Here is an 18,781-nt window from a genome sequence, read left to right on the forward strand (position 1 = left end):
TGGTACTGCTTCCTAAACACTGTAACTTTGGTTTCTTGCTCCCACAGTCCCCATGGACACTGGAATTACCCAGACCCCCAAACACCTGGTAACAGGGCCTGGGAGGAGAGTGACCCTCAACTGTGAACAACATCTGGGACATGATGCTGTGTACTGGTATCAGCAGAGGGCTCAGAAGCCACCGAAGCTCATGTTTGCCTACAGATATAAGGAACTCATTGAGAATGAGCCTGCCTCCGGTCGCTTCTCACCTGAGTGCCCAGACAGCTCCAGGCTCTACCTTCACGTGGACACCCTGGAGCCCGATGACTCTGCCTTGTATCTCTGTGCTAGCAGCAGGGACACAGCCCCACACAGCCAACCTTTCCCTGTGCACAAACATCCTGGGTCTAGCAGGGGGGCCCTTGGGCAACCAAAACTAGCTCAACATCTCCTGTAGGGCCCCAGACAGAGATCCCAGAACCTCATGCAACCTCATGCAACCTGTGCCCAGCGCAGACACCCACAGCCTGGGGCCTGGCTCAGCCTTCTTCCAGTCTGTGCCCAGCTGCATGCAAGCCAGAGGGTCCAGCTCCAGTTGCTCCAAGCAGCCTCCAGGAGGCACATGGCCCTGGGGAATGTTTCAGGGGCCACTTTACACTCTGGCCACAGCAGTGCTGTCATGACCCCTGCCCACAGGCACCTTCCTCTGACTATTCCTTCCACCCCAGTGAGACCCTGGACCTCAGCCCCTGTCCCAGCTCCAAACAGGCTGAGCCCTTTTCCAGAACACCTCCTCCCCTCACCACCCAGCTCAGTCAGTTCCTACCTCTGAGGACAATTGTTTCCTCCCCAGGGTTGGGTCATTCTTTCCAAGTCATTGTCTGCTACATGTCCCAGGACTGAGCTCCACAAGAGCTTCTCTTCCTCTCAGCTGTGACGCCTTCAGGCCTAATTCCTTTTTCTTCTGTCACTCTCATCCTAATTCTTCAGGTCTTCACATCCTGCATTATCAGCCACAGAGTCCTCTGCCCCAGGATTGTTGCTCACAACAGGCAATAAGACTGGAAGGGCCCCTGACATTTCAGAGCAGGACTGCATCCTTGGGGCTGTCCTTGCCGAACCCCAGGATTTCTGGCATTGCCCCTTGCCATGGTCCTCCATCCTGCACAGGCTAGCAGACACCATGGGCTGAGCAGACCCCTGTGTCCTGGGGAGTCAGATGCCTGCACTGACACAGAGGCTCCCTCCTCTCTCCTGTAGGGGGCGTCCCAGTGGGTGTAGCAGGAATCCATGGGGTGCAGAGGCCTGAGCTAGGAGAACACTCATTCCTGCCCTGACTCTGCCATGGATATCTGGCTCTTGTGTTGGGAAATTTTTAGTCTCTTGCAAGCAAGTGAATCCTTGGGAATTTCTCATCTTGGACTTACCTGAGGCTCTTCTAAACCATTTCCTTATTCAATCTCTGGCTTCTCTCTCCTCCCACAGAACACATAGTACCTGAAGTCAAACAAATTCCCAGCCACCTGGTCACAGATTGGGGGATGAGAGTTATCCTGACGTGTGACCCCATCTCTGGTCACTTATACCTCCATTGGTAGAGGCAGATGTTGGGGCAGAAAGTGGAGTTTCTAATTTTATCCTACAAGGATACTCTCTTGAGAAGTCTAAACACTCAGAGATCAGTTCTCAGCTGGAAGGTCTGATGGATCATTCTCCACTCTGTAGAGCCAGCCCAGAGATGATCTGTGTTTGAATGCTAGATATTGTAAGTGAAAAATGTTAGAGATAAGATGACGGCTCTGGATGATGTATTATCTTATAGAGATAGTTCCTTTTTGCTTATACTACGACATCTTGGTGGGGACAAGTCTTCTGAATCTGTTTGAAAAATGAGTTGGATTTCAACCAAGCTTCAGTTTTGTGGATGGCTGTTCACCTTTGCTCCTAGTATGTGATCACTTAGGTTCCAAATGAAACGTCTGGAGTATTTTTACTTTACTGAAGTGTAATCTGCATGAAATAGTACCCATTTCAAGTGTACAACTCTTGGAGTTTAAATATACTTAGGTACTACTCAACTATCACCACGATCCAGTTTTCTTTGTAAAGCTTCCCTTGTAAGCTGAGAGGGACCTTGAGGTAAGTACTTGGGAACTGCATGCATAAGCCCCACTAATCCAGCTATCATCTAGGGGTCTCCCTGGTTAGCATCATACAATCTAAACATGGAGAGAGACTTGGAAATTATTTATTTCAGCCCATTGTTTTAGATGAACAAGTGGGAAGTCATATAGGGTAGTTTTTAACTGTGTTACTACTGATTATATCCTCACTTCTATATCTTTTATATTTAATATGCCTAGAGCAGTCTGTGATATTCTTTTTGTTCCTATCAGAATACAAGCGTCATGAGCATGAGAATATTGCCTTCCCTGTGCTTTGCACTAAATAACTATTCAATGAGAGCAAATAAGTAAAGCGTGTTAGAGTTCCTGGAAGGATGGTGGTTGTTTCTGTTTGGTTCACTACTGTGTCTCAAGCACCTGTTCTGTGTTCAACGAAGAAAAAAATAAAAAGGAAAGCAAAACACCTGTGTTTGAAGAAGTTGACCAGTAGTTGACAGTTAGTGATGCCAAACAGTGTGTGTGGTGGGTGTGGGTGTGGGTGTGGGTGTGGGTATTAGCATATGTGCCTGCTGTCTCTGTGGCAGTAATAGTGTCTTGTTCTCATGCCTAGCTCCTCCTGACTTGGCCTTAGTAAGTGCTGGAGCCTGCCCAGGACACTGGGATCTGGGAAGTGCGCCTTGACGACCACTAGGAGGAGCCATGGCACCACCAGAACCCATGAAAGAGGTGGTGGCCTGGGGCTATAGGTCTCCAATGAATAAAGGGGCAGTGGTTGTCAACAGGGGCAGTTTGGTGATGGTAGAGACATCTTGTTGTCCCAGCTGGGGTGGGAGAGCTACTGGCAGGTAGTGGATAGAGACCACAATGCTGCTAAGCAGTGTCCACAACACAGATATATCCAGAACAATGCTGCAATATCTCTGAGGTTGAGATGCCTTAGGCTAAACATTTAGGTGTAAATTTGGTACCAAAAAATAAGGTGACCTGTAGACAGGTCAAGGACAGTAAAGTCATTCAGCCCAGGTTTTCCCCCACTCTCTTGCTGTCATTCACCTCTCCAACTGTTTGCTCCTGTCCCACAGGGACTGCTCATTGCCTAGCTGCCTCCTGCTCACTACATTGAACTGCCCCTCAGACGGAGAACACCTTCACAGGGATGGGGTTGCAGTATGGTCCCCCTCAAGGGGACTTATCATCACAGCTTGCTCCTAACATTCCTTCATGCATTTTAGTTGTCTGCAGCTGGTGCCTGTGGGAGACCCCACTGTGGTTCTTTTGTCCACAACTGAAGTAGCCAGGGGGGCGGCAGAGCACACATCAGAGATTCAGTGGAACCAAGATTTGAGAGGGATCTCCCTGAATTACTGTGGAGAAAGACGAGAAGATACAGAAAAGAGAAACTTGCCCAAATCTGAGAGTGGAGCCAAAATGAGGAGGAGGGAGGAGGTGGCCAGATGTGGGCCAGCCAAAACCCAGGGAGGCAGAGATATATTCCTGAGGCAAGAGATGTCCCATTCAAACTATCCCTAGATATTCCAAATTCCTTTAAAGAGGAGAAATTAGCATGTCTTGAAAGGCACAAGGGCAGGAAATGAAGGAAGAGGAGAGGCCCAGCATGGGGAAGTCATTCTGGGCTGTGACATCACAGGCAGCGCACCTGTCAGGGCAGTGGGGAACTGCCGCCTACTTCTTACCACTGAGGACCAGACTGTGCCTGTCTCCACCATGGGCTCCGGGTTCCTCTGCTGTATGGTCCTCTGCCTCCTGGGAGCAGGTGAGTCCTTGGTCCAGCTGGCGTGATGCTATGATGCGTCCCTCAGCCTGTTCATTATGTGGCCAGCAAGAGCCTGCCATCTGGGACTGGTCTGAATTCTTCTCCTTTCCTTCTCAGCACCCCTGGACACAACAGTTTCCCAGACTCCAAGATACCTCATCGCGCACGTGGGATCGAAGAAGTTACTAAAATGTGAGCAAAATCTGGGCCATAATGCTATGTACTGGTATAAGCAAGACCTCAAGCAACTGCTGAAGATCATGTTTATCTACTTTAATCAGGGACTCAATCTAAATGAATCAGTTCCAGGTCGTTTCTCACCTGAGACATCTGACAAAGCTCATTTAAACCTTCATGTCGACTCCCTGGAGACAGGTGACTCTGCTGTGTATTTCTGTGCCAGCAGCCTAGACACAGCCCTGCAAAGTCACTACCTCCCTGTGCACAAACCCCCCGGCCCAGCCAGGAAGCTGTGGGGCTACATGTTCACCTGATCCTGAGGCTCCATTCACCCCCCAGGAGATCCCGTATCAGAATTTCCAGTCTGTAGTACAGGCTGCTCATATGCCTGATTGGACAGTTCTACCATTATTGTCATACAAGTGTCCAGAATTCCAATTATCAGCTGGAGCAATAAATTCACTGAAGTTCTAATGATTTCCAATAAATTCACTGAAGTACTCAGGATTTCAGAAACAAGAAAGGACTTTGTCCCATGTGCTAAAGATCTTACATGGTGGAAGGAGCCATTCCTTGAATGTCTCTGCTGTACATTTGGGTGCCAATGGTACAAACATTGTGACCGAATACACGCAATTCACTAAAAATAGTTGATGAGCAAAATCCTAGGGAGGAAACGAGGTAATGATGAAACTATCTAAGGATGTAAGGAAATTCAGATCATCACTGAGTTTGCTGAATAAAATATTCTTGGAGAAGCATGAAAGTTCTGGCAACAGGTGAACTAGAAAGAATGTGTTGGGGATAAGCCCCAGGAGGGGTAGGCTTGTGCTCTGCAGACTCCCTCCTTTCCAGAAGGATGACCAGGGTCACTCTTTCCAATTCAGATCCAGTGGCATCTTGAAGATTCCTGCCGCTCATGCCGTACCCAGGTGATGGAGGATATTATAGACCTTCAAAGGACTCTGGACACGAATCTCAAGGCAGTAGCTAGTCATGGGTCCTACCCAAAGCCAGGTAACATGAGCACATTGGTTTTTGATACAATGGTGGTACAGTATGGATCAGAAGAGTGAGAGTGTGGGGATGGAATAATCGATGAGGAGGCGTCTAAAATATTCTTCAGGATAGATGATAAAAGGTTTCTGGGGGGCTTGTGGACAATATACAAGTGACACCTGGAGTCTTTGTTCTTCTTTGAAGAACATTAGGTTCAATCTTGCAGTTTTATTGTAGGATTTGCTATATTCTATTTCAGTGTTTCCCTCCCCGTTAGGGAGCCATGGCATGTGGTCATTATTACTAGTGCATGGCATTTTTAGGGTCTCAGTGTGGAGTCACAGCACATTCTCTCAACCTACCTGGGTCTGAATGCCAGTGGTTTCCAGCTGCGTGTCTCCTGAAAACTCTGCTCTGCTCCCCAGCCTAGTAGAACCTGTCCTCTCTCAGCTTTGGACTCCCAGGCTGTGAGTGAACATCAGGATGTAACCAAGAAGAAAGAGGATTTCTTTACAATCATTTTTAGAGTTCCTTTACAGGACCCTGTGCCCTAAATCCAAGCCTTCTTTGGCACTTAAGGCAACATTTGTCATTATTATTACATACATTGTTTATATCAATTTCCTTACCTGTTTCCCATTGTACCTCTTCGCTGTTTCTTCCTGTGATTCAGGTTGACCCTACATCATTTTCCTTCCATGGGCACATCCCTAATTCAGATAACTCAAACTCACCTTTCAGCCTTCTACCTCTACCCCTTGCCTTGGGAAAGGCTTATGTTCAGTATTATTCTCAGTGCAACTGAGCCTTCACTTCCTCTTCTTGTTCAAGATATCAGTTTATATTATATATATATATTTTGCAATTGTTGGAATTTTGCTTTTTGGAAGCCTAACAATACAATAAAATTTTATTTACTCAAGTTTCTGCTCTTTCCTTGTGGAAGGGCCAGAAAGCATCTCTTTGCTACAGTGGAGTCCAGCATAATAGGTATAATCCTAGCTTTTCCACTAGGGTTACTTTTAAGATCCTGTGTAAGAATTGAATATCTCCAGCTTTAGTGATTTTGGGGTTCATTATATACCTTACCTGGTCAGGAGGAGAAACCAACTGCTTTGCTTAAATTCCAACCCATATACCCTGCCTTTTTTTGTTTTAGGGGCTACACTGAAATCCTGATAAACTTTATTACATTAGAAAAATGAATAGAGACTGATTGTCCTAGGTATATGCATGAATGGCAATATTGCTGACTTTTTTTTGTTAATTTAGATGCTTCTTTCCTATTCGGAGCTGCGTACATCTTGTACTCCTCACGGAGCCACTGACCCCCACCAATCCCCACCTGTCCTTTCCTCTGGTGAATGAGAGAACAGGCATCCTCTATATTGCTACCATAGGGCTGCAATCTGGGAAATATGGTGCCTTGGTCACAAGGAGGCGATGTGGCTCCTTTGAAAACTGAGGTGGGGGTGATGGGAGGGAATGGGAGCTAATAGTGGAAGAACTGAGGAGGAAAGCTGGGCATTAGGGGCTCCATCCTTAGGTCAAGTGGGAGCATAGGTTGCCGATTCATCAAATATACTAAATAAAAATCATTTTCATATTGTTTCCGTTTGGTCCTACACAGATGACTTGTATTGCTCCTCTTGAAAATCCTGTTTGGTCTAAGCCCAGCCAAGCTCTTTACCCTCAGCACTGGGGTCGAGGTTGGCTGATCCCTTGTCCCCTCAGCCACCCTTCCCAGTACCTGGCTCCGGGATGGCAGCACACTCAGGTTTTTTGAATGGAGGGCACGAGCCCCAAATGGAAGCACTCCCTTCCAATTCCCCACTCCACAGATATGGGCAAAATGGCTCCATGGAGCTTAGACCCTGAGGGAAACGACCTTTTAGATAATGACTGCACAACTGAAAGGGATGAAAGGAGCCTGATTAAAGAATAAAGGTCTCTCCCTTGAACAGTGTCCTTTGATGTGGATCTTGGAATGATGGGGAATGGAGACAGGGTCCTGTAATCAGGACAGCAGCTAATAGCATGAGAGCAACTAGTAGACGGACAGCTCAACACAATCACTTTGAATTCACCTTCGATTAGAATCTGCAAAAGGTATGGAAGAGGGAAGAAGAAATATCCTCTGGGGCTGGTGAAAAGGACAGGGACAGTGACATCACAGGCAAATCACCAACCAAAGCCCAGGAGACCAGAGCCCAGCCCCTTCCCCAGGACACCCTAGCTGGATGATGCCCACAACCTCTCTGACATGGGCTGCAGGCTGCTGTGCTCTGTGGCTCTCTGTCTACTGGGAGCAGGTGAGTCTCACGTTCCAGATGTTGCCTTGGGACCTCAAGCAGTGTCCCTTTGGTTGCATCAACACTCTTCTTTCTGGGCTTTGTCTGATTTTGTCCCTTTCTTTCAACAGTTCCCATGGACACTGGAATTACCCAGACCCCCAAACACCTGGTAACAGGGCCTGGGAGGAGAGTGACCCTCAACTGTGAACAACATCTGGGACATGATGATGTGTACTGGTATCAGCAGAGCGGTCAGAAGCCACCGAAGCTCATGTTTGCCTACAGATATAAGGAACTCATTGAGAATGAGACTGCCTCCGGTCGCTTCTCACCTGAGTGCCCAGACAGCTCCAGGCTCTACCTTCACGTGGACGCCCTGGAGCCCAATGACTCTGCCTTGTATCTCTGTGCTAGCAGCAGGGACACAGCCCCACACAGCCAACCTCTCCCCGTGCACAAACATCCTGGGTCTAGCAGGGGGGCCCTTGGGCAACCAAAACTAGCTCAACATCTCCTGTAGGGCCCCAGACAGAGATCCCAGAACCTCATGCAACCTGTGCACTCAGGGGTCCCTGCAGTGCTGAGTGCCCAGCACAGACACCCACAGCCTAGGGCCTGGCTCAACCTTCTTCCAGTCTGTGCCCAGCTGCATGCAAGCCAGAGGGTCCAGCTCCAGTTGCTCCAAGCAGCCTCCAGGAGCACATGGCCCTGGGGAATGTTTCAGGGGCCACTTTACACTCTGGCCACAGCAGTGCTGCCATGACCCCTGCCCACAGGCACCTTCCTCTGACTATTCCTTCCACCCCAGTGAGACCCTGGACCTCAGCCCCTGTCCCAGCTCCAAACAGGCTGAGCCCTTTTCCAGAACACCTCCTCCCCTCACCACCCAGCTCAGTCAGTTCCTACCTCTGAGGACAATTGTTTCCTCCCCAGGGTTGGGTCATTCTTTCCAAGTCATTGTCTGCTACATGTCCCAGGACTGAGCTCCACAAGAGCTTCTCTTCCTCTCAGCTGTGACGCCTTCAGGCCTAATTCCTTTTTCTTCTGTCACTCTCATCCTAATTCTTCAGGTCTTCACATCCTGCATTATCAGCCACAGAGTCCTCTGCCCCAGGATTGTTGCTCACAACAGGCAATAAGACTGGAAGGGCCCCTGACATTTCAGAGCAGGACTGCATCCTTGGGGCTGTCCTTGCCGAACCCCAGGATTTCTGGCATTGCCCCTTGCCATGGTCCTCCATCCTGCACAGGCTAGCAGACACCATGGGCTGAGCAGACCCCTGTGTCCTGGGGAGTCAGATGCCTGCACTGACACAGAGGCTCCCTCCTCTCTCCTGTAGGGGGCGTCCCAGTGGGTGTAGCAGGAATCCATGGGGTGCAGAGGCCTGAGCTAGGAGAACACTCATTCCTGCCCTGACTCTGCCATGGATATCTGGCTCTTGTGTTGGGAAATTTTTAGTCTCTTGCAAGCAAGTGAATCCTTGGGAATTTCTCATCTTGGACTTACCTGAGGCTCTTCTAAACCATTTCCTTATTCAATCTCTGGCTTCTCTCTCCTCCCACAGAACACATAGTACCTGAAGTCAAACAAATTCCCAGCCACCTGGTCACAGATTGGGGGATGAGAGTTATCCTGACGTGTGACCCCATCTCTGGTCACTTATACCTCCATTGGTAGAGGCAGATGTTGGGGCAGAAAGTGGAGTTTCTAATTTTATCCTACAAGGATACTCTCTTGGAGAAGTCCTAAATATTCAAGGATCGATTCTCAGCTGGAAATCCTGATGCATCATTGTCCACTCTGGAGATCCAGCCACAGAGCTGGGAGACTCAGCCATGTACCTCTGGGCCAGCAGTGTAGCCACAGCCGTGCCAAGACACCTACAGCCTGCACACAGACCCTCATACTTCTGCCTCTTTCTAGCTCCCAGATCCCTTTCCGACTGGACTTGATTTTTCAGCCATCTCTAAATACACAGAAGTATGAATTTAACTTACCAATGTAGGATATTTCTGGCAGGACTGGCCAGGGCGCATATTTGGCTGAATCTTTATGGATACTATAGGAAATTACTGTGGGCTCCAAAGATGGGAGAGCTGATAACCAGGAAGACACCATGACATGATGTAGGTTCTCCCTTTACCTCCTTCTACATCTTGGATTTTGTTTTGTATTGTGTTAGTAGCTTAGAAGTTAGTCATTGTAATTCATAGAATGGAGAAATGATAACCAAGCAAGGCTTTTGGTATTTGCATGACAATATAGAGGATTTCCAATGATAAATCCTCAGAAGGACATGCAAGTCTACACAGAGGCCTGAATTATCAGTGAGTCTTTTCCAAAGTACCTGATGCATTAACTCGTGTAAGAATGAGTTAAGGGAACAGTAATGATAGAGTCCTATATTGGGACACCACTTCAAGGCCAACAGAGGTCTAGACCCGCCAGAAAATCACCAAGTAAAGCTTGGAGGGCAGCATCAGAATTCAGCAGCAAGAACCAAACAGAAGAGAAGAGAACAGGAATGAACCTGTCACCCTGAACTTGACATGGGGCAGCCAGATTCACTGTCTCAGTTTTGAATAAGACCCCAGTGTTTTGGATGCGTTGGAGCTAGAAAGGTAGAAGGAAGTCTTCAAATAAAAGAGTGGATTTCCTCATAATCAGTCAGGATGAGCTAAAGCAATGAAAAGGAAGGCAAAGCGTGTGATCAGATCCTATCAATCATAGACACATGAAATATTCACTTAATTGCATCCATGCCAGAACCACGATCAAGTGTTAGAGAATGACTGTCTTACTGATTTTAGTTCTTATACAAATAGCAGACTAAAACACACATTTTACTGCTAAGGAAATGAAATCATGGGTTTCTAACTATGAGGTCCAGTTTCTTTTTGCATACTGCATCTCTCAGAAGCATCTGACCTTAAAGAATGAAACAAGGATCTAGTAAAACTTTGGCTAAGGGGCTGGCTCAGATATGATGCCTGTAGACTGGGGACATATCCTCTAGGATGTGCTATGATTTGAACAAACGAGTGAAATATGCCACTATGGAAACAATCCATTATTCCAGAAGCCATAGACTAGTGTTAGGATGGGTATCCTTCTCCTCAAGGCTCCCAATGATCCAGTTGTAAATTCAAACTGCATTTTCATGTATTTTTAGGGTCCTTAAATAAGAGTTTGTGAGGACAAGGATGAGGATGGATGGATGCTTCCAGCACAGGACATGGTAAAGATCCCAGTGAACCAGAACTATGACTGTGCCTGGTCATTTGGGGCTCCTCTTGCAGGGATCCAGTACTTAAGTACAGAGGCATTGATCTTTTTTTTCTTTTAAAGATTTTATTTATTTATTCATGAGACACACACACACACAGAGAGAGAGAGAGAGAGAGAGAGAGAAAGAGATAGGCAGACAGAGACACAGGCAGAGGGAGAAGCAGGCTCCATGAAGGGAGCCTGACGTGGGACTCTAGCCCAGGTCTCCAGGATCAGGCCCTGGACTGAAAGCAGTACTAACCCACTGAGCATCCTGGGCTGCCCCAAAGGTATTGATCTTGATTATCATGAGGTGATTATCATGAGTTTCTGCTACACAGTGGAAAAGGGAAAGGTTTACCTGGATATCAGGAAACTAATTCAAGCATCCCTTGGTCCCTAAATCCCAGGTGATAATGACATTTTTGCAGGTGCAAGCATCGTGGCTTGACAAAATAGGAACCTAAGGGGATTGAAACCCTCAGAGATGAATGTCTGGGTCACTCCATCAAGCAAACAGCTAAGACCACTGAAGTGCTAAAAAAAAGTTGGAGAATTCTACAATTGGTGATGAAGGGAGGTAATAAGCATCAATTATGGCTTGAGTACAGTACTTGCAGCACACCTGTAGCCCTAAACCTGTGCTTGGAGGGATTGCAGCTGGTCACCACCTGAAGACCTTAGTTTTTGGACTTGAAGCAAAGCAAGGGGTGGTGTATCAAGTGCTTCTTTTGTATCGCTCCTATCATCTTGGCCCCACACTGATTCCACCCACAACTAATTCATGCACCTCCTCCAAGCAGACACTGATCCATTCCATATCGATTGAACCTCCTCCTAAATATGGAATATGTATTTAGCTTCCTTCCTATATACTCTATGGCCTTGGTTAAGACCCTCAAATAGCCTTTTTGAAACTTAGACATGCATAGCCCAGAAATGTCAGGGAAATAATGTTCTATGGGAGAATCTTCAATCAATTGAGGATGTGAACTGCTAGTTAAAGTTTTTGTATACGTCTCAGAGTCCCTAGAAAGTTCTAGATTGAGGAGCAAGTATAATGATGGCCCAATTAATATTCATGATTTTCATATTTTCCATTCTTTTTGTTTCTGCACTCAATTTGGCCTAGTTATTTCCATCTGACTTATCATCCACTTTACCTATTCTTTTCAAATGTATCTGTTCTGCTTTGAAACCCATACAGATTATTCTTACATATGTGTTTTGTGTATTGCAGTTCTACAATCTCCACTTAAATATGTACTATGTTTTCCAGTGGTCTCGTAAATTCTCCATTTTGTCGTGCGCTCCTTTGAATATATTAATAACAGTTATTTCCATGTCAGTTTCTGAAAACTCCATCTGAATCATTTTGGGTCTGTTTCTTCTGTTTCCCTTCTTGGATTGGCCATGTGATCAAGTGTCCTCAAGCAAATGATGATATAAATTTGAATGCCAGATATCATATATGAAAAATTATAGAGAGAAGATGAAGGAAGTTTCTGCATAATGTTTTTCTTTAAGAGAGGATTCCTTTTTGTTTACACTGCAGCATCGTGGTGGAGGAAAGGCTTCAGAATCTGGTTGATAAGTGAGTAGATTGAAGGCAAGCTTCGAGTTCTTGATGGCTGTTCACTTTGCTCCAAGTATGTGATCACTTAGGTTCCAAACAAAATCTCTGGAGTATTTTTACTTTAATGAAGTGTAATTTGCATAACATAATATTTTCCCATTTCAAGTGTACAACTCAGTGAGCTTAAATATATTCATGCACTTCTCAACCCTCACCACAATTCAGTTCAGAAACACCTCCACCCCCCCAAAACAAGTTCCTTTGTGCTCATTTCAGCCAGTCCTGCTCCTACTTTGAGCCCCAAGTCTTGGGTCTTCACTGGAACTCTCTCCTAGGTGGCAGTCCCTGAACACAAATGATGTTACGCAGACCAGTAAGTCCATATGAGATCCTCCAAGCTTCTCACCTCAGTTTTCTCTTCCTTCCTAGCTGCTGACAATAAGTTGGCAGTAACTCTCAGGGAAAAGTGGTTTCTCAGATATATCCTTTGTCACTGGAGCATGATCTCTTTATCCCGCCTTACCTTCTTTCTTTCATTGTAGAGCTTCCCATGAGAAGGACATTGAAATAGGTACTTGGGAACTGCGTGCGTAAGCCCCATTAACCCAGGAAACATTTAGGGGTGCAGTTGGTTAGCATCATACAATCTAAACCTGGATAGAGTTTTGGAAGTTATTATTTCAACAAATTGATTTAGAGATGAGGAATTGGGAAGTCATATAAAGAGCGTTTTTTGAGCGTGTTACTACTGATTATATTTCTAACTTCCATATAATGTATGTTTTATATGCCTAGAGTAGTATCTGAATTTCTTTTTGTTCCTATCAGAATACAAGCATCATGATCCTGAGAACACTGCCTTCCCTGTGCTTTAACACTAAACAGGCATTCGTTGCCTGAAAACAGGTAAAGCATGTTAGAGTTCCAGGAAGGATGTGGGTTGTGTCTGTTTGGCTTACTAATGTCCCAAGCACCTGTTTCGTGTTCAATTAAGAAAAAAAATAAAAAAAGAAAAGGAAAGCAACTGTTTTTGAACAAGTTTGATAAGTAGTTGACAGTGTTGCTAAACTGAGTGTGTGATGGGGTGTGGTGTGGGCGTGTGCATGTGTGCCTGCTTCCCCTGTGGAAGTCATAGTTTTTGGCTCTCATGCCTAGCTCTTTCTAACTTGGGCTTAGTAAGTGCTGGACTCTGCCCTGGAGGGCACTGAGATCTGAGAAGCGTACCTTGATGACCACTAGGAGGAGCCGTGGTGCTACTAAAACGCCTAAAAGAGGTGGTGGAGTAGGGCAGAGGAATGCTACAATGAATTAAGGGGACAGTGGTTGTCAACAGCTGCAATTTGGTGATGGTAGAGACCTCTTATTGTCCTAGCTGGGGGTGGGGATTGCACCTGGCATGTAGTGGATAGAGATCATGGATGCTGCTATCAGAGCCCACAACACAGAATTATCCAGAACAATGCTGCAATATCTCTGAGGTTGAGATGCCTTAGGCTAAACATTTAGGTGTAAATTTGGTACCAAAAAAGAAGGTGACCTGTAGACAGGTCAAGGACAGTAAAGTCATTCAGCCCAGGTTTTCCCCTACTCTCTTGCTGTCATTCACCTCTCCAACTGTTTGCTCCTGTCCCACAGGGACTGCTCATTGCCTAGCTGCCTCCTGCTCACTACATTGAACTGCCCCTCCGACGGAGAACACCTTCACAGGGAATGGGGTTGCAGTATGGTCCCCCTCAAGGGGACTTATCATCACAGCTTGCTCCTAACATTCCTTCATGCATTTTAGTTGTCTGCAGCTGGTGCCTGTGGGAGACCCCACTGTGGTTCTTTTGTCCACAACTGAAGTAGCCAGGGGGGCGGCAGAGCACACATCAGAGATTCAGTGGAACCAAGATTTGAGAGGGATCTCCCTGCATTACTGAGGAGAAAGACGAGAAGATACAGAAAAGAGAAACTTGCCCAAATCTGAGAGTGGAGCCAAAACGAGGAGGAGGGAGGAGGTGGCCAGATGTGGGCCAGCCAAAACCCAGGGAGGCAGAGATATATTCCTGAGGCAAGAGATGTCCCATTCAAACTATCCCTAGATATTCCAAATTCCTTTGAAAACAGGAGAAATTAGCATGTCTTGAAAGGCACAAGGGCAGGAAATGAAGGAAGAGGAGAGGCCCAGCATGGGGAAGTCATTCTGGGCTGTGACATCACAGGCAGCGCACCTGTCAGGGCAGTGGGGAACTGCCGCCTACTTCTTACCACTGAGGACCAGACTGTGCCTGTCTCCACCATGGGCTCCGGGTTCCTCTGCTGTATGGTCCTCTGCCTCCTGGGAGCAGGTGAGTCCTTGGTCCAGCTGGCGTGATGCTATGATGCGTCCCTCAGCCTGTTCATCATGTGGCCAGCAAGAGCCTGCCATCTGGGACTGGTCTGAATTCTTCTCCTTTCCTTCTCAGCACCCCTGGACACAACAGTTTCCCAGACTCCAAGATACCTCATCGCGCACGTGGGATCGAAGAAGTTACTAAAATGTGAGCAAAATCTGGGCCATAATGCTATGTACTGGTATAAGCAAGACCTCAAGCAACTGCTGAACGTTATGTTTATCTACAACAATAAGGAACTCATTCTAAATGAATCAGTTCCAGGTCGTTTCTCACCTGAGACATCTGACAAATCTCATTTAAACCTTCATGTCAACTCCTTGGAGACAGGTGACTCTGCTGTGTATTTCTGTGCCAGCAGCCAAGACACAGCCCTACACACTCACTACACCCCTGTGCACAAACCCCCTGGCCCAGCCAGGAAGCTGTGGGGACTATATGTTCACATGAACCTAAGCTCCATTCACCACCACCCCCAATGCCCTCGTGAGATCTCTGAATGGAGTTTCCAATCTGTAGTACAGGCTGCCAACATCCCTGATGGGGCAGATCTACAATTAAGCTCTGACAAGTCTCACAGAAATCCATTTATCACCTAGAGCAATAAATTCACTGATGTTCTCAGGATTTCCAATAAATTTACTGAAGTACTCAGAATTTCAGAAAAAAGGAAGTACCTTGTCCCATGTGCTGAAGATCTTACATGGTGGAAGGAGCCATTCCTTGAATTTCTCTGCTGTACATTTGGATGCCAATGGTATAAACAGTATAACTGAATACACTATTCACTAAAAATATTCGATGAGCAAAAGCCTAAAGAGGAAAAAGAGATAAAGATAAAATATCTAAGATTGTAGGAATATTCAGATCATCACTGAGTCGCTGGATAGAAATCTCTTTGGAGAAGATAAAAGTTCTGGCAACAGGTGAACTAGAAAGAATGTGTTGGGGATAAGCCCCATGAGGGGTAGGCTTGTGCTCTGCAGACTCCCTCCTTTCCAGAAGGATGACCAGGGCCACTCTTTCCAATTCAGATCCAGTGGCATCTTGAAGATTCCTGCCGCTCCTGCCGTACCCAGGTGATGGAGGATATTATAGACCTTCAAAGGACTCTGGACACGAATCTCAAGGCAGTAGCTAGTCATGGGTCCTACCCGAAGCCAGGTAACATGAGCACATTGGTTTTTGATACAATGGTGGTACAGTATGGATCAGAAGAGTGAGAGTGTGGGGATGGAATAGTCAATGAGGAGATATCTAAAAGATTCTTCAGGGAAGATTATAAAGGGTTTCTGTGGGGCATTTTGGACAATATAGGTGGGACGCTCTGGGTTCTCTGTGCTCTTCTGAAGAACATTAGGTTTCAATCTGGCAGTTTCACTGTAGGATTTGCTAGATTTTATTTCAGTGTTGCCCTCCCTGTTACGGAGCCCTAGCATGTGGTCATTATTTCTAGGGCATAGAATTTTGGGGTCTCAGTGCAGAATCACAGCACATTCACCAACGTCTCTCATCCTAACTGGATCTGGATGCTGATGTCTTCTTGCTCGACATCTTCTGAAATCTCTGCTCAGCTCCCCAGCCCAGTAGAACCTGTGCTCTCTCAGCTTTGGACTCCCAGGCTGTGCATGCACATGAACATCAGAAAGTAGCCAAGAAGAAAGAGGATTTCCTTACACTCATGCTTAGAGTTCCTTTTTGGGACTTTGTGCCCCAAATCCAAGCCTTCTTGGGATCTTCAAGCCACATTTGGCAATATTATATACAGACAGAGTTTATATCAATTTCCTTACCTGTTTCCCATTGTACCTCTTCACTGTTTCTTCCTGTGGTTCGGGTCGTCCTTACATCATTTTCTGTCCATAGGCATATCCCTTATCCACATGACTTAAAAGCACTTTTCAGACTTTCACTTCTACCCCTTGAGTGGGAAAGGTTTGTTAACTATTGTTGTCAGGGCAACTGAGCCTTTAATTTCCACTTAGTGGTCAGGATATCAGTTTAAATATATTGTTTTTTTTTGTGTGTGTGTGTATCATTGGAGCTTTGCTTGGCGGAAGGCAAACAATACAGTAGAATTATATTTATTCATGTTTTAGCTCTATGCTTGTAGAATGGCCAATCTGTATCTCTTTGCCACAGTCATGTCCGGCATGCTAAGTGTAATAATAACAATGTCAGCCTTTCCTCCAGGATTAATTTTGGGTTCTTGTCTAAGAACTAAATATCTCCACCAGTAATGAATCAGACATCCATTATCTACCTAACTTGTTCAAGAGGAGAATATCAACTCCTTTGCTTGAATTGGAACCCATCTACCCTTACATTTTTGTTTTAGGGACTACGCTAAAATCCGATAAACTTTATTCTATTAGAAAAATGAGTAGAAAAAAAGAAAAATGAGTAGAGACTGAATGTCCTAGATATATGGCTGAATGGCAATATTGCTCTTTTTGTTGCTTCAGAAGCCACTTTCGTCTTCACAGGACGGGGGATCTTGTACCCCTCACAGAGCCACTGACTGACCCCTGCCCCCTCCCTCTGTCTTCCTCTCTGGAAAATGAACTATAGGCATGATCCACCTGCTACCACGGGGCTGGTTAGAAGCCTGCAATCGGGAAATATGCGACCTTGGCCCCAAGGAGACAATGTGGCTCTTTTGAAAATGCAGAGGTAGGGGGAGGGGAGGGCAGGGGAGTGAATAATGGAAGGATTGTGGAGTGAAGCATGGCATTGAGGCTCCATTTTTAGGTCTAGGGTGGGGGGGATTGGTTGCAGATTCCTCAAAGATACTAAACGATAATAATTTTCAAATTGATTCCCCTTGGTCCTACACAGATAACTTGTGTTGTTCACTTGAGCATCCTGTTTGCTCTAAGCACAGGCAAGTACTATACCTTCAGTACTGGCGTGGGGGTTGGCTGATCCCTTGTCCCCTCAGCCCCCCTTCCCAGTGCCTGGTCCTTGCTGGCAGTACTACCTCAGAAGGAAGTACAGCCCTCCAATTCCCCTTTCCACTGATATGCACAGAAGAGATCAAGGGAGCTTAGACCCTGAGGGAAACAACGTTTTGGGTGAAGTCTGCAGGACTGAACAGGGAAGTCAGGAGGGCCTTGAGTGAATTAGGCTGTCCCTTAGCAGAGTCCTTTAATCTGCCTGTTGGAATGATGAGGGGATGGAGAGTCTGTATAATGAGGAAAGCAGCTAATAGCATGAGAGCAACTGGTAGAGGAATAGCTCAGCCCAGGCCATTTGAATTCACCTTCTCTCAGAATCTACAACAGGTATGAAAGGGGAAGAAGAAATATCCTCTGGGGCTGGTGAAAAGGACAGGGACAGTGACATCACAGGCAAATCACCAACCAAAGCCCAGGAGACCAGAGCCCAGCCCCTTCCCCAGGACACCCTAGCTAGATGATGCCCACAACCTCTCTGACATGGGCTGCAGGCTGCTGTGCTCTGTGGCTCTCTGTCTACTGGGAGCAGGTGAGTCTCAGGTTCCAGGTGTTGCCCTGAGACCTCAAGCAGTGTCCCTTTGGTTGCATCAACACTCTTCTTTCTGGGCTTTGTCTGATTTTGTCCCTTTCTTTCAACAGTCCCCATGGACACTGGAATTACCCAGACCCCCAAACACCTGGTAACAGGGCCTGGGAGGAGAGTGACCCTCACGTGTTAACAGCATCTGGGACATGATGCTGTGTACTGGTATCAGCAGAGCGGTCAGAAGCCACTGAAGCTCATGTTTGCCTACAGATATAAGGAACTCATTGAGAATGAGCCTGCCTCCGGTCGCTTCTCACCTGAGTGCCCAGACAGCTCCAGGCTCTACCTTCACGTGGACGCCCTGGAGCCTGATGACTCTGCCTTGTATCTCTGTGCTAGCAGCAGGGACACAGCCCCACACAGCCAACCTCTCCCCGTGCACAAACATCCTGGGTCTAGCAGGGGGGCCCTTGGGCAACCAAAACTAGCTCAACATCTCCTGTAGGGCCCCAGACAGAGATCCCAGAACCTCATGCAGGCTGTGTACTCAGGGGTCGCTGCAGTGCTGAGTGCCCAGTGCAGACACCCACAGCCTGGGGCCTGGCTCAGCCTTCTTCCAGTCTGTGCCCAGCTGCATGCAAGCCAGAGGGTCCAGCTCCAGTTGCTCCAAGCAGCCTCCAGGAGGCACATGGCCCTGGGGAATGTTTCAGGGGCCACTTTACAC

General features: G+C 46.7%; 1 long non-coding RNA gene and 1 gene segment (V, D, J or C); both read left to right on the forward strand.

Annotated features, from left to right (window-relative positions):
* The first annotated feature begins 7,324 nt into the window (after positions 1-7,324).
* Positions 7,325-7,875, forward strand: LOC144284193 (T cell receptor beta variable 4-2-like). The segment is given in 2 exon segments: positions 7,325-7,373; positions 7,484-7,875. Coding segments are annotated over 2 exon segments (441 nt in total).
* A 6,593-nt stretch (positions 7,876-14,468) lies between these two features.
* On the forward strand, positions 14,469-14,963 carry LOC144284994 (uncharacterized). The gene is made up of 3 exons (XR_013353370.1): positions 14,469-14,529; positions 14,647-14,721; positions 14,905-14,963. It is a non-coding gene; the product is annotated as an uncharacterized LOC144284994 (long non-coding RNA).
* Positions 14,964-18,781: the final 3,818 nt, after the last annotated feature.

This window comes from Canis aureus, chromosome 15, assembly GCF_053574225.1.
Source record: "Canis aureus isolate CA01 chromosome 15, VMU_Caureus_v.1.0, whole genome shotgun sequence".
NCBI classification, from domain to species: domain Eukaryota; kingdom Metazoa; phylum Chordata; class Mammalia; order Carnivora; family Canidae; genus Canis; species Canis aureus.